General features: G+C 39.2%; 2 protein-coding genes across 2 annotated transcripts; both read left to right on the forward strand.

Moving 5' to 3' along the window:
- The first annotated feature begins 4,667 nt into the window (after nt 1–4,667).
- LOC144230516 (olfactory receptor 51I2-like) lies at nt 4,668–5,630 on the forward strand. The gene has a single exon (XM_077762819.1). The coding sequence runs from the start codon at nt 4,668–4,670 to the stop codon at nt 5,628–5,630; it is 963 nt and encodes a 320-aa protein (XP_077618945.1).
- Nucleotides 5,631–13,481: 7,851 nt separating this feature from the next.
- LOC144230517 (olfactory receptor 51I2-like) lies at nt 13,482–14,444 on the forward strand. The gene has a single exon (XM_077762820.1). It carries the CDS (start codon nt 13,482–13,484, stop codon nt 14,442–14,444), a length of 963 nt encoding a protein of 320 aa, XP_077618946.1.
- The last annotated feature ends 2,709 nt before the right edge of the window (nt 14,445–17,153 follow it).

Genomic DNA, 17,153 nt, shown 5'->3' on the forward strand with positions numbered 1-17,153 from the left:
GATCACATATTAGCCCACAAAACAAGCCTCAACAAATTTAAGATCTAAATCATACCATGCACCGTTTTGACCACAGTGCTGTGAAACTAGTCAAAAGAGCACAAATATATACAGGTTAAATAACATGCTACTAAACAATGAATGGGTCAACCAAGAAATTAAAAAGTTAAAAGTACATGGAAAGAAGTGAAAACGAAAACATGATGGTCCAAAACCTTTCCAATGCAGCAAAACTGGTTCTAAGACGGAAGTTTATAGCAATAGAGGTCTACTTCAAGAAGCAAGAAAAATCTCAAATAAACAACCTAACTGCACCTAAAGGAACTAAAAAAAAGAAAAACAAGACCTCAACCTAGCAAAAGTAAAAAAATAACAAATATTAAAGAAAATAATTAAATATTAAATAAATGATATACAAACTAAAAAAAAAAATAGAACAGATCAATGAAACCAGAAACCGGTTCTTTGATAAAAAAAAAAAAAACAATGGAATTGATAAACCTCTAGCCAGACTTATCAAGAAAAAAAGAGAAAAGACTAAAATAAATAAAATCACAAGTGAGAGAGAAGAAATCACAACGAACAACACAGAGATACAAACAATTATGAGAATATTATGAAAAACTCTGTTAACAAATTACACAACCTAGAAAAGAAATCGATAAATGGAAACAGGAAGAAATAGAAAATCGGAACAGACCAATAACCAGTAAAGAAATTGAATCAGTAATCAAAAACCTCCCAAAAAACAAAAGTCCAAGACCAGATGGCTTCACAAGTGAATTCTACCAAACATTTAGAGTTAATAACTATTATTCTCAAAATTTTCCAAAAAAATAAAAGAGGAAGGAAAACTTCCGAATTCAATCTATGAGGCCAGCCTTACCCTTATACCAAAGACTCCACTAAAAAAGAGAACTACAGGCCAATATCTCTGATGAACATAGATGCAAAAATCTTCAACAAAATACTGGCAGCCTGAGGTGCCTGGGTGGCTCAGTCGGTTAAGCATCTGACTTGAACTCAGGTCATGATCTCACAATTCATGGGTTCAAGCCTCACACTGGGGCTCTGTGCTGACAGTTCAGAGCGTGGAGCCTGGTTCAGATTCTATATCTCCCTCTCTCTGCTCCTCCCCGACTCATGTTCTGTCTCTCTCAAAAATAAATAAACATTAAAATTTTTTTTTTTAATACTGGGCAAACCAAATGCAACCATACATTAAAAAAATCATCCACCGTGATCAAGTGGGATTTATTCCTGAGTTGCAAAATTGACAAATTGACAGTGGCTCAATATTCACAAATCAATCCACATGATACACCACATCAATAAGAGAAAGGATAAGAACCATATGATCATTTCAATAGATGTGGAAGAAACATCTGACAAAGAGCAATATCCATTCACAATAAAAATCCTCAACAAAGTAGGTTTAGAGGGGGTAATAAGTCAACATAATAAAGGCCATATATGAAAAACACACAGCTAACATCATCTTCAAGGGGGAAATATTGAGAACATTTCCTCTAAGGTCAGGAACAAGGCAAGTATCTCCAGTCTATTAAACATAGTGCTAGAAGTCCTAGCCACAGCAATCAGAAAACAAAAGAAATAAAAAGCATACAAATCAATAAAGAAGTAAAATTTTCACTACTTCTAGAAGACATGATTCTCTACATAGAAAACTCAAAAGACTCCACCAAAAAAACTGCAAGAAGTGATAAACAAATTCAGTAAGGTAGCAAGATAGAAAATCAAATACAGAAATATGTTGCATTTCTATACACCAATAATGAAGTGGTGAAAGACATATTAAAAAAAATCCCATTTACAATTATATCCAAATAATAAGATAAATTTATACTAGGAATAAACTTAACTAAAGAGGTGAAAGATCTATAAACTATAAAACATTGATGAAAGAAATTGAAGATGACACAAAGAAATGGAAAGACATCCCATGCTCATGGACTAGAAGAACAAATATTGTTAAAATGTCTATACTGCCCAGGGTGCCTGGATGGCTCAGTCAGTTAAGGCGTCTGACTTCAGCTCAGGTCATGATCTCATAGCGCATGGATTTGAGCCCCATGTCAGGCTGACAGCTTGGAGCCTGGAGCCTGCTTTGGATTCTGTCTCCCTCTCTCTCTGCCCCTCNGTGTTACTCATTAGAGAATAAAACTACTGATTTGTTAATGTTTTATTACGAAAAATAATAAAATCCTCCCTCAAAATTAATTTGTGGATAAACTTGATCTCTATATACCCATATCCAACTACCATAATCATCAGCTCATAGCCACTCTTGGCAGTGTGGCTCCAACAATTCCCCCCACTGGAGCCCCCCAAACCCCCAATTATTTTGAAGTCAATGTAAGTCATTGTGTCCTTCTTTATTTTACAAAGTTTTCAAATCTTAAAACACAGGCATAGTTTTATAATTGCACCAAAATAAAAGATCATCATCAAGAATTCAACCAATATTTATATTTCCCCAATTATCCGATAAGAATACTTTTTTAATGCTACTTTGCTCACCTTTTTTATTTGATTTGTTCAAAACAAGACCCTAACAAGTTTCGTCCATTGGATTTGGTTGATATAAGTCTTTCTTAATCTATATGTTTTCACCCTTCCTTTTTTTATTTTCTTTTACTTATTAGTGGAAGAAACTGGAATTTTGTCCTAGAAGCTTTTGTTGTAGTTTCAATTTTTCTTACTCCACCTCTTGGTGTCTTTTAACATATCTGCTTGCCTGGTGTCTCTTCTGCTCTCTATAAATTGGTAGTCAGGTATGATTGAGGCTTCTTAAGATACAGTATGTAGTTTTCTCTCATTTGTGATAATATCAGCCTATGAAAATTTGTTGTCATTATTTCATTGGGTTGTTAAAAAGTAGGGGCGCCTGGGTGGCTCAGTCGGTTAAACGTCCGACTTCAGCTCAGGTAATGATCTCACAGTTCATGGGTTCGAGCCCCGCGTCGGGCTCTGTGCTGACAGCTAGCTCAGAGCCTGGAGACTCTTTGGATTCTGTGTCTCCCTCTCTCTCTGACCCTCCCCTGCTCATGGTGTCTCTCTTTCTCTCCCTCTCCCTCTCTCTCTCTCACTCTCTCTCAAAAATAAATAAAACATTGGAGAAAATATTTTTAAAAATTAAAAAAATTAAAAGTAATACTTCAGGGGCCCCTGAGTGGCTCAGTAGGTTAAGTGTCTGACTTCAACTTCGGCTCAGGTCATGATCTCACAGCTCTTGAGTTTCCCTGTCCTGCTCTGTGCTGACAGCTGAGAGTCTGCAGTCTGCTTCAGATTCTGTCTCTGGTTCTCTCTGCCCCTCCCTCACTCACACTCTTTCTCCCTCTCAAAAATAAATTAATATTAAAAAAAGAAAAGTAATACTTCAGTTTCACTTTCTTATGAGCTGAAATGCTTCTATACAGAGAAACTTTCCTTCTTCAGTTATTTTCTTTACACCTGGTCACAATTTGTAGAAGAAAAGCAGGCTATTTGCCAGTTTTCAGAATACTATGTGCTAACCTCATTCTGTATCTCTCCCCCTGCCCCTCAGTGTGTTTTGATCTCTAGCAATTATTTTATTGATGCTTAGTTGACCCATATTTGACAAGTGGGAGCCTTTCTGAGTTGACTTCTTACCTTCAGAGTGAGGTGATTACATTGGCTAAATAGGCATAACTACCCCAGTGTTCACAGTAAAATCCTTTTGGCTCACAGATATATTTTGGGTGGGTTTTCAAATCTCTGTTAAAAGATATTTCAGTGGTTGTTTGCTTTATGTTGTTTTTATTGACTTAAGATTAGAGTGTTTTTTGTTTCTTATTTACTTATTTATCTGTTTGACAATTTAAGGTGAATCCAAGAAGGAAAGATATTGTTATAATGCCCATGCATTAACCCTTCAGGCTTCAACCATACGTTTGTAATTTATTTCCATGAGGCCACTGTTTCTTATATAAAATAGAGCATTTTTTATTAGGTCCTTTAAGATCATCTCACATATTTTTTTTCAATATTATTGTCAAATTGGCTAACATACAGTGTGCAAAGTATGCTTTTGCATTTTGAGGTAGATTTCTGTGGTTCATCACTTGCTTACAATACCCAGTACTCATCCAAACAAGTGCCCTCCTCAATTCTTATCACCCATTACCCCCTCACCAACACCCCCCTCAGTCACCCTCAGTTTGTTCTCCTATTTAAGAGTCTCTTATGGTTTGCCTCCCTCCCTATCTGTTTGTAACTAATTTTCCCCTTTCTTTCCCTGATGGTCTTCTGTTAAGTTTCCAAAGATCCAAATATGAGTGAAAACATATGGTATCTTTTCTTCTCCAACTTATTTCACTCAGCATGGTACCTCACATATTTTTAAAGAAAGCCCTTTCTTCAATATATGAAGAAATCAGTATTTCACATTACAAAATGACACTATGATAGTAAATGGATTTAAATTATAGTTATTCTCTAGTTGGTTTCTAGATGGAGTCCATTTTTAAATCTCATTTACATTTCATATTTGCCAATGTGCTAATTAGGAACCACGTCACCTAATATCAGAGCTGGTATACTTTCTAATGATTTTGTCTTGTCTTATTTTTTTGCCCAGACTGAAAAGGTCACATCTTTCTGGAGACCTCGACTGTTTTCCAAAGATGCTCCCTTCCCAGACCTATGTCAACATTTCCTTCTTCCAGCCACATGCCTTCCTGATGATTGGCATCCCAGGCCTGGAGGCTGTTCATGGATGGATCTCCATCCCCTTCTCCTTCATGTACACTGTGGCCCTCACTGGAAACTGCGTGATCCTCTTGGCTGTGACAAGGACCCCCAGCCTGCACCAGCCCATGTACTACTTCTTGTCCATGCTGGCCCTCACCGATGTGGGCCTCACCCTGTCCACACTGCCCACCACCTTGGCCGTGCTCTGGTTTGACCATCGGCTCATAGGCTTCAATGCCTGCCTGGTCCAGATGTTCTTCCTCCACTCCTTCTCTGTGGTGGAGTCATCAGTGCTCCTGGCCATGTCATTTGACCGCTTTGTGGCCATCTCAAACCCTCTTCGCTATGCAGCTGTCCTCACCAATAATGTCATCACCAGGATTGGGATGGCCATTGTGGCTCGGGCCACTGTATCCCTCTTTCCAGGGCCCTTCTTACTGAAACGACTGAACTTTTGTCCTGGCAAGATTCTCCTGTCCCACTCCTTCTGTTTCCATGCAGATGTCATGAAACGGGCCTGTGCTGACATTACTGTCAACATCCTCTATGGACTTTATGTAGTTTTATCCACAGTGGGCATAGACTCTTTGCTTATTGTCCTGTCCTATTCCCTTATTCTTCATACAGTGATGGGTCTGGCCTCTCCCAGAGAGCGTGCCCAGGCCCTCAACACATGTGTTTCTCATATATTAGCTGTTCTGATTTTCTACATCCCAGTCATAGGAGTGTCAATGATCCACCGTTTTGGAAGGCACCTGCCTCACATGGTACATGCTCTTATTGCCTATGTGTATCTGGTGGTGCCCCCTGTGCTCAACCCCATCATTTACAGTGTGAAATCCAAGCCCATCAGGGAGGCGATGCTCAGACTACTGAGAGAGAAGAGGCAAGGCTGATGAAACCAAGAAACAACCACAGAATCTGAGGAAAAACATGACCAGTCTTATGTCCAGAAAGCTCTCACTCAGATCCTTGACCCAAGGATTGCCAAGAGTATGACAGCAAATGGATACTCTCAGACTGATGGGCAACAAACCCCAAAGTCTTGATTCTTTCCTGCACTCATTAATTTCAGCTTTTTAATTCAATATTTACTTGTGTGAGAATCTGTGTCATTACTAGAGACAGTAAAATGAATCATACATGGTCTTGCCTCTCCATTGTCAGACAGAAGATTCTAAATATACAATTACAATTAAATGTGATGAGGCTATGATAGGTACGCACAAAATGCTATAGGAACCCAGAAATAGGTTTCCTGTCTTACCTAGAAGAAATGAGAAATGAGTCAGGGAAGAAGGAGACTGAAAGGTAAAAAAGAGTTTGTCAGGCAGAAAAGGCAGGCAAGGGAAAGACATACCTACTAAATGGAAAAGAATGTAAAAACCAAAAACACTGAGATGTGGTATTATCTGCTGGGTTTGCAGAAAGGTGAGTAGCCAGATGTGACTCAGCATAATCAGTGTGTGGGTGTTGGAGAGAGAATGGCAAAAGATGAACTAGAAATGATGAGCAGTGGTGAGACTCCTCAGGGCCCTCTAGGCCTCATGGAAACATCTCCCCTCATTCCTGGTTTAAGAGTCAGTCTTGGAAAGGCTATTGCATCCTGAAAGGTTGCACAGGCTTAACTGTATGCTATTAGTTAGAAAAGTGAAAGGGTGACAAAAATGCAAGAAAGGCATTTAGGAGGTTGATGTAACAGTCTGGGGAAAAGAGAATGGTGGCTAAAATTAAGTCAATAATGGAAAAATTAGATATTTATTAAAATTTTATCTCTACATTTCTCTTCTTATTCCTTTGAAAGTGCCAAAAGCCATGAGCAAAGCTAGGGCCCACATACTGGTTTTTAAAAACCATTCCCACTACAATTACCTGGGATCCTTGGAGCAATGGCTGATTCCAGGTATGAAGCAGAAAAAACATAAGGTCATACTGTAATAGCTTATGTACCTTAAAGCCGTAAAGAACACTAAGACAGTGGAGTGATGTGGGAAAAAAAACTCCACAATCTCATTTGAAGAGGCTACCAGGGGATATAGGTGCATCGAACATTAAAAATAATTTTGACAGCAGATGGTTATAGCAAATTGACTCACTCAAAGTGTGAGTCCATAGTGATGTTCAAAACAAAGAGGGAGAAAAGAAGAAGAAAAAATTAACTCTTCTTTAGAAAGTACTGATAGATTTAGAAAATTACCTTTTTGCAATTTTTAATGTAATTTAAAAATAATCAACAAATATTTAAAAGATATTGGGAAACAATAATAATACAGTCTCAAAGTATCACTGCACAGCCTTTTTACTAAATAGAAAAGGATGAATGTTCCTTTACAATAAAGAAATTGGCAATTACCACCTTAAGAAAGTGATCAAATTTAGCTTAATCAATAATAAGATAATCTGGCCTTATATACTTTCTGATCTAAACAATAAAAACACACAAAGTCATATACATGAAATTTCTACCAAAAAATATCCAACCTGAATCTAACCATGAGAAAGTAATCGGAAATATCTTAAATATAAGAAGCACCTCTCTCTCTCTCTCCCCCCATAATCTTAAAAAAGGCAATTTTGGGAGCGCCTGGGTGGCTTAGTCGGTTAAGCGTCCGACTTTCGCTTAGGTCATGGTCTCGCGGTTCGTGGGTTCGAGCCCCGCGTCGGGCTCTGTGCTGACTGCCAGCTCAGAGCCTGGAGCCTGTTTCAGTCTGTGACTCTCTCTCTCTCTGACCCTCCCCTGCTCACGCAGTCTCTCTCTCTCTCTCTCCTAGAAATAAATAAAACATTAAAAAAAAAAGAAAGTAAATTGTAGACATTGAAATCCTTCTCAAAAAAACATTAAACATATACCTCCTACAAATGGATTCTCATACATAATCACAAAACTATTTTCATAATTTTTTTAAAATATTTTTTTATTTATTTCTAGGAGAGAGAGAGAGACAGCGTGAGCAGGGGAGGGTCAGAGAGAGAGAGAGTCACAGACTGAAACAGGCTCCAGGCTCTGAGCTGGCAGTCAGCACAGAGCCCGACGCGGGGCTCGAACCCACGAACCGCGAGACCATGACCTAAGCGAAAGTCGGACGCTTAACCGACTAAGCCACCCAGGCGCCCCTACAATTTACTTTCAAATGAATCTGCAGAGGGGAGGCTCGGTAGCTCAGTCAGTTCAGAGTCCAACTCCTGATTCTCTTTATTTCGGCTCAGGTAACGATCCCAGGGTCATGGGATTGAGCTTTACATCAGGCTCATGCCGAGTGTGGAGCCGGCTTAAAATTCTCTCTCACTTGGTCCCTCTTTCTCTCTCTCTCTCAAATAAAAATAAAATTAATTTTTAAAAAATGAGTCTGCAGAGGGGCATCTGGGTGGCTCAGTTGGTTAAGCATCCAACTTCAGCTTAGGCCATGATCTCATGGTTCATGACTTTGAGCCCTGCATCAGGCTCTGTGCTGCCAATTCAGGGCCTGGAGTCTGCTTTGGGTTCTGTATCTCCCTCTCTCTCTGTCCCTCCCCTACTCATGCTCTGTCTTTCTCTCTCAAAAAGAAATAAACATTAAACAAATTTTTTTGAATGAATCTGCAGGAAAAGTGCAAGCGTGTATGGTATGTGTGTGTTTGTGTATGTGTGTGCACTATGTGGAATGGCTAGGAGGGAGAGAGCAAGCAAGCTCCATGCCCACGATCCTAATATCTCAAGAGAGAGAGTAGTGCCTCAGGTAATTATTGAATGAATGCTGAGAGAGATCCTAAAACTAAGCCTTGGTAAGGTAATCCACTGGTGTTCAGAATACAGAATTAGAATAGAGAGGAAGCAAAATAATTATATTTCCTCTTGACTAGAATGTATTTTTCATTAAGACTTGACTTGGGATTTTCCCCACTCCCATCCTAAGCCAAGTCAGGGGTTTCAACAGTGATCCCCAAGCACCTAGTGCTTCCTTCAACTGTGGTACTTAATACACTATACTGTAAATAATTACGTTATATTTGAGACGTTAAATCCTTAAAGCTAGGGATCACTGCGGATGTTCTAGTTATTTCTTTGTTCTCAGTGCTTAACTTGGGCCTGGCACATAAAAACACGTTGCTTAAAAAATGATGTTTTAGCAGATGAACCAATGAAGACAGTGAAAGACACCATAAAGCTATGGGTCTGGTCAGAAATAAAGATGTCTGGGTGCAGGGTCTAGCACTCCTCCCTCAGTTTACCTCCAAATGTAGGCAGTAGAGGATGAACCCATAATTGCACAGCTCTGGTGAGTGGAACTCCCAGCTTTTTTTTACTGCTGTAATAGTCACCGACTACTTTCTCCACCTTAAGTGGAAGACTCTTGTCCTTCCAGGAAGAGATTAAAGGTTCTGTCTTCCATGTCTTGTTTCTTGATCTTCTCTCTTCTACCGTCTTTGCAGCTTGCACACATGTCTCTCAGAGAGCTTATCACTGCTATTGAAATCATCTATTGTACTGATCTATTCTTGTTCCTGGAAGGCAATACTGAGTCACTCATTAACGTTGAATGCCTTAATTAACCGTAAAAGGGATTGGCCCAGACATGGCTTCAGGAATATTATTTGAATAAACCCATTTATAAATAATAATTCCTGAACAAATATAGAGATGTCTATTTAGTTTCTACATTCACACTACACTCAAAGCAATGAAAGCTATAGATAAAGCCCTTCGCAGCTGTGGAGCAAATGGGCATCCTTTGTTCCAAAAGGGTATCTTCTTGCTCGGCTACAGTTTTCCTCTGGCCTTCCATGATTGCCTGAGATTATAATATTAGAGACTCTAGACTTTAGTTACACATCACTCTATTTTGCTTTGGCTCTTCAAGTTCATTGTCTCTGCTATAGAGACACCTTCATTCCAAAGTCATCCTGAAGAGACCACTAGAGCAGGCCCTTTCTTCACTGACAGGTGCATTGGCTGAAAACTTGGCAAGTTAAAATAGGACTTATAGGCCAATGTTAGGAAATACAAATGTTCTCTTAATATTCTTCTTCAAATATTTCTTTGAATCCAGATATCAATTCTCTTGGCATACATCCAGAAGTAGAACTGCTAGATGATATGGTAGTTCTACTTCTAATATTTTGAGTACCTGAATATTGTACCCATGGTGGCTACACCAGTTTACATAACTGCCAACAGTGCACCAGGGTTCCAACTTCTCCACATCCTTACCAATACTTGTTATCATTTGGGTTTTTTTCTTTTCTTCTTTTGATAACAGCAATCTTAACAGGTATGGGATGATATCTCATCGTGGTTTTAATTTGCTTTCCCCTAATAATTAGTGATGGTGAACACCTTTACATATACCTGTTGGCCCTTTGTATGTCTTTGGAGAAATATGTATTCAATTCTTTTGCCCATTTTTTAATCAGGTTATTTAGATTTTTTTTGCTATTGAGTTGTAAGAGTTCCTCATATATATTTTTATATTAATCCTTTATCAGATGTATGGTTTCTCACATTCTATGGGTTGCCTTTTTACTTTGTTGTTCCCTTTGCTATGCATTAATTTTTTAAGTTTGTTTCTTTGTTTGTTTATTGTGAGAGAGGGAGAAAGCCAGCAGGGGAGGGACAGAGAGAGAAGGGATCAGAGGATCCAAAGCTTGCTCTGTGCTGACAGCAGAGAGACCAATGCAAGGCTCAAACTCACAAACTGTGAGATCATGACCTAAGCCTAAGTCAGATGCTCACCCAACTGAGCCACTCAGGTGCTTCATGGGTATTAAATTTTTAGTTTGATGTAGTCTAATTTTGCTTTTATTGATTTTGCTTTTGGTGTCATATCCAATAAATTATTGTCAAGTCTAGTGTCATGAAGATTCTTATTTATGTTTTCTTCTATGAGTTTTATAATTCCAGCTCCATTTTTTATATATTGTGTAAGATAAGAGCTCAATGTCATTCATTTGAATGGAGATATCCAGTTTTACCAACAACATTTGTTAGAGAGACTGTGTTTTCCCGATTCCACAGTCTAGGGACCCTTGTCAAAAACTGCATATATGTCATTCATTTCTGGGCTTTCTATCCCAAATGTCAGTTTTTATATGAGTAGTGTCTTTTTTTTAATTTTTAAAATAATCTCTGCACCCAGTGTGAGTCTTGAAGTCACAATCCTGAGATCAAGAGTTGCATGCTCTTCCAACTGAGACAGCCAGGTACCCCAGTACCATACTGTTTTAAATACCTGTAGATTTGTAATGTGCTTTGAAATCAGGAAGGGTGATGCCTCCAGCTTTTTTCTTCTCTCTCAAAACTACTTTGGCTATTTTGGGTCTCTTGTGGTTCCATATGAATTTTAAGATTTTTTTTTCCTATTTCTGTAAAAAATGTCATTGAGATTTTGACAGGAATTGCACTGAATTCATAGATCACTTTGTACAATATGGACATTTTGACAATATAAAATCTTTTAATCCATGAAATACAATGTCATTCCATTTATTTGTGTCTTAGTTTCTTTCATCAATGATTTGCAGTTTTCTGTGTATAAGTCTTTAACCTCTTGGTTAAGTGTAGTCCTAAGTATTTTATTCTTTTTTATGCTATTGTTAAAGGATTGTTTTAGTAATTTTCTTTTTGAATATTTCACTGTTAGTATATAGAAAAACAACTGATTTTTGTATATTGATTTTGTTTCCTTCAACTTTACTATGTTTTATTATTTCTAACAGATTTTTAATGTAGTTTTGGGAGTTTTCTACACATAAGATCATGTTGTCTGCAGAGAAAGATAATTTTACTTCTTATGTCCAATTCGATGCTTTTATGTCTTTTTCTTGTCTAATTGCTCTGATTAGGACTTTCAGTTCTATGTAGAACAGAAGTGGAAAGAATGAGCATCCTTGCCTTGTTCTTGATGTGAAAGGAAAATATTTTAGTTTTTCCTTGTTGAGTATGATGTTAGTTGTGGGATTGTCATATATGTCCTTTATTATGTAGAGGTACATTCCTTACATATATAGCACCTCCATTATTACTGGAACATTATTCATTATACCCAAGATCCACCAATCCAAATGTCCATCAAAAGATGAATAAAGAAAATGTGGTATATATGTACTGTAGAATATTATTCAGTCTTAAAAAAAAAAGGAAATCCTGCCATTTGCAACAAGAAAACTTTAGGAATTGAGTGATATGTCTATTGGGTTGACTATGATGAAAATTCATGAATGTATGCATGTGTCCAAATTTATTAAATTAATACATTAATAATTTTTGCACATCAATTATACTGTAATAAAGCTGCCATGCACACACACACACACACACACACACACACACACACAAACTATGGCATTTCAGCCCTGTAGCTTCTTAATATTGAAATATTTCAATTTATTTCACTCAATAAGAAGAAAAGAAGGAAAACTCCTGGGGATGGAAGAAGATAGCAAGGAAAATTACCTAAGTAGGAAGATACTCCATATCTCTAAAAACATATAAACAGAGATATGAAAGCACCCAGGAAACATGTGTACCCCCGTTCATATCTCTCTATCTTGGGGCCCTTTATTCCCCATCTATCTTCTCAGGTTATTCAATACATATTTGCTGTGCAACAGAATGGGTCTTTCACAATGTCACATGAAGAACAGACACAGGAAGTGGCAATGCTTAACCTGAATGAATAACCCTCGGGGCCAAGGAGAAAGTAGAGGGAAAGAGACACAATGAATTCCATGTCTCCGAAAGGTACCATTTGGCAGGGCCAAAATGGCATTCTGTGTGACTCCAGATTCCTGATCTGATATCACTGAAGAGCACAGTAAAGGAAAAAATTGAAATGCCCACTAAAATTTCCTGCAGATGTGGTAGAATGGATGAACTTACAGATGATGAGGATGCTACACCTCTCCTCCACATCTCAGTTGCTCAAATATCTCATTTTCTCTATAACCCTCTATGCCAACACACATCTCCCACTCATTTTCCATTGCCCAAGAAAAAACAAGTATAGATTATCCTCTGGGCTATGGCTTGGATATCCCTGGAGAGTAGCAACTCACTAAGGTACCCAGCCAGTGGTATAAAGGTAGTGTCTTAGTTGCAGAGTTTTTCTGGCCTCCTTCAGGATGTGGAGAGGTAGAGAAGGCTGTGACAAGCAAGGTAAGTACCTTAGGGCCAAAATACAATCCCTTCTATACTACTTAGAAGGATGGAGGTCTGGTTAGTGAGTCTCAGATCCCCTCTCTTCAGCTGCTGCTAGAGAAGGAGACAATGGGAGAAGATGAGCACATGTCAGAAGCAGGAAGAAAAGTAAGGAGAATTGGAGTTCAAGAGACGGCAGGTCTATGACCCATAGATGAGGCAGAGGAAATGAAGGTGTCTACTTGCCTAAAGCAGAGAAATCTCCTGATTCAGATAATTATTCAGAAACCCAGACTCTGTGTCCAATAAAATTAGTACCCTTTTGTTTCTCTAGGTAGGGCAAAAGGATAAGTGAAATGTATGTCTTTTTCTGTCATTTATTTTCCAGTAATTATGAGGAAGTTAAACTATCCCCTACATTCTGCATTTGTTTGGAGGATATATTAGCGAATGTGTATACATTCCTGGAATGGTTAATAATACAAAGAGCTGAGAAGATGGGAAATAATTAACAAAATAATTATATACAGCATTAAAAAATGTCTTCCTAATAACAACTGTCCTGTCATTGTCTTTCTGTCTACCCAGGCAGAAGAGGTCACATCTTTCTGGAGACCTCGACTGTTTTCTAAAGATGCTCCCTTCCCAGACCTATGTCAACATTTCCTTCTTCCAGCCACATGCCTTCCTAATGATTGGCATCCCAGGCCTGGAGGCTGGTCATGGATGGATCTCCATCCCCTTCTCTTCCATGTACACTGTGGCCCTCACTGGAAACTGCCTGATCCTCTTGGCTGTGACAAGGACTCCCAGCCTGCACCAGCCCATGTACTACTTCTTGTCCATGCTGGCCCTCACCGATGTGGGCCTCACCCTGTCCACACTGCCCACCACCTTGGCCGTGCTCTGGTTTGACCATCGGCTCATAGGCTTCAATGCCTGCCTGGTCCAGATGTTCTTCCTCCACTCCTTTTCTGTGGTGGAGTCATCAGTGCTCCTGGCCATGTCATTTGACCGCTTTGTGGCCATCTCAAACCCTCTTCGCTATGCAGCTGTCCTCACCAATAATGTCATCATCAAGATTGGGATGGCCATTGTGGCCCGTGCTACCCTGTCTCTCTTCCCAGTGCCCTTCCTGCTTAAACGCCTGAACTTCTGCCCTAACAAAATCCTCTTGTCCCACTCCTTCTGTTTTCATCCTGATGTGATGAGAAAAGCCTGTGCTGACATCACCATCAACATCCTCTATGGGCTCTATGTGGTATTGTCAACTGGAGGCATAGACTCTCTGCTCATCATGCTATCCTATGCTCTCATCCTACATACAGTCCTGGGCCTGGCATCTCCTAGGGAGCGCATCCGAGCCTTCAACACCTGTGTCTCCCACATCCTGGCTGTCTTTGTCTTCTTCATTCCAGGCATTACCATGTCCATGATCCACCGTTTTGGGAGGCACTTGCCCCCCATTGTACATGCCCTGGTTGCCTATGTATACTTGGTGGTACCCCCTGTGCTCAACCCCATCATCTACAGTGTGAAATCCAAGCCTATTAGGAAGGCCACGCTTAGGATGCTAAAGACAAAAGGCCAAGGCTGATCAAACTATGAAATATAACTGGGTCTGGGCACCATAAAGGAAACTTGCTGCTGTACCTCACAGGAACCTGCTACAGTCAGCAAGCATTGAAAATTCCTACCCAGGGCTAGACCCATTAGGATTATTTATGTTTCAAATTTACATTCGTGATTTGCTTTTTACTATAAATAGTGCTGAGGAAAAAAGACTGAAAAATATATTAAACATGATCCTTTCTCTCCAGAAACACATTGTTGTATGAGGATAAAGGCAGGTAAATACAAAACCATCATACAGATACCATAATAAAGTTCTGTGCAAGAGGTTACTAGAGGAACTGCAAATTGGTAGTTGCCAGAAATTGCCTGGGAAGATCAGACAAACCTCTACAAAGGAGAGAATGCTTTTGATTTCACCTGGAAAAATGTGTAGGGTTTCTCTAGGCAAAGTAGGAATTCAGTAAGGAAGAGAAAAATCTAGGAAAAAGAGAAACATGAGAAAAGGCTCCACGTTTTGAAGAAGTAAACGTGTTCATGGAAAGTTAAGCATTCCTGCACTCATTCCTGCACTTCTTTATGTCTCTACTGCTCATTACATATATACAGGAGAGACTGTGGCATAAGGTTTGAAGAGGGAGTGGTATAGGATGAAGCCAGAAAGATTGTACAATTTGTACAGAATTATATAGGACTGCATATACTAAGATAACTGTATACTAACTGTATATACTATGCTAAGTAGTTTGGTTTGCCCAAAAACATATACACCATATATTAAATATTTTTCCTATAAAGTAAGTTAGGAGTATGTATTGCAGGGTAAAAATGTGTTGACATACAAGCAAAACTAGAGCCAAAAAGACTATAAGCTTAAGCTTTTATCTGGTCTCAGAGTCTTCCCTGACAACATTTACTTTACTTTGCCTGCAATGTTCTCATCTCCCCACCATACCTACGTCTCATTTCTAGCTACACTTCTTATTACTTAAGTAGAAGCCTAATTTCTCAGGAAATCCTGTCCAATTCTCTTTTCCACATTATTCGCTGGACTGTGTTTGTTTCCTATACAATATGTGCACGTGTGCAATATGAAACAGTCTATCACTCGACTAGACTATAAACCCCGTGGATGCCAAAATATACTCAGGTCCTAGCTGTGGTGGAATAATAGCTGCTTAATAATTTTTTGAATGTATACATAAATTTAAATGGGGAAATTGGCAATAAATTAATTAAGAGATAACTTGGTGTTGTTTATTCCAGGGATTCTCTGGTCTTTCAAAAAAAGAATACATATAAATAATTGCAAAAGTTTGTGCAAAGGATTCTAATTGAGTTTGGATAGCTGACCTGGAGATATGAGAGGTGCAAATGAACTGATTGAACTCAGGTTCCTCACCTAGTAAAGGTTTCCTACTTTTTCATCCTAATGGATCTCCTCCTGGGCGCTTTTCCCAGAACTTATGCCCTTCATACCTTAGTGAAATACTCTAGCTCCATAAAGAATTTTTCTAGGAAAAAAAATACAATACTAAGATTTGTTAATATATTTCTGCTTGAGTATACCTTCAATCAAAGTGAAGGCTGAAAAGGATGTCTGTCTTTCTTCTTACCCACCCTCGATACTTCCAAAAGTATGAGGTTCAATATCACAATATTTTTTTTTACAAATAGTTTATTGTCAAGTTGGTTTCCATATAACACCCAGTGCTCATCCCTACAAGTGCCCCCTTTCATGCCCATCTCCCCCCTCCCCCCCACACCCATGAGTCCTCAGTTTGTTCTCAGCATTCAAGATGCTAACATGGTTTGCCTCTCATGGTTTGCCTCTCTCCCTTTCCCCCACAATTTCCTCCCTTCTTCTCCCCCATGGTCCTCCCTTAAGTTCCTCCTAATCCTCCTATACGTGCAAACATATGATATTTGTCCTTCTCTGCCTGACTGATTTCACTCAGCATAACACCCTCAAGGCCCATCCATGTTTCTACACATGGCCAGATTTCATTCTTTCTCATTGCCATGTAGTATTCGATCCTATAGATAAACCACATCTTCTAGATTCATTCTTCCATTGATGGACACTTAACCTCTTTCCATGTTTTGGCTATTGTTGAGAGTGCTGCTATGAACATTGGGGTACATGTGCTCCTATGCATCAGCACTTCTGTATCCCTTGGGTAAATTCCTAGCAGTGCTATTGCTGGGTCATAGGGGAGTTCTATTGTTAGTTTCCTGAGGAACCTCCACACTGTTTTCCAGAGGGGCTGTACCAGTTTACATTCCCACCAACAGTGTAGGAGGGTGCCCGTTTCTCCACATCCTCGCCAACATCTAGAGTTCTCTGATTTGCTCATTTTAGCCACTCTGACTGGCGTGAGGTGGTATCTCAGTGTGGTTTTGATTTGTATTTCCCTGATGAGGAGGGATGCTGAGCATCGTTTCATGTGTCTGTTGGCCATCTGGATGTCCTCTTTGGAGAAGTGTCTGTTCATGTCTTCTGCCCATTTCTTCACTGGGTTGTTTGTTTTTCGGGCGTGTAGTTTGGTGAGTTCCTTATAGATTCTGGATATTAACCCTTTATCTGATATGTCATTTGCAACTATCTTTTCCCATTCCGTTGGTTGCCTATTAATTTTCTGGGTTGTTTCCTTGGCTGTGCAGAAGCTTTTAATCTTGATGAGGTCCCAACCATTTATTTTTGCTCTTGATTCCGTTGCTTATGGGGATGTGT

This window comes from Crocuta crocuta, unplaced genomic scaffold (genome assembly GCF_008692635.1).
Source record: "Crocuta crocuta isolate KB4526 unplaced genomic scaffold, BGI_CrCroc_1.0 scaffold997, whole genome shotgun sequence".
In the NCBI taxonomy this organism is placed as follows: Eukaryota; Metazoa; Chordata; class Mammalia; order Carnivora; family Hyaenidae; genus Crocuta; species Crocuta crocuta.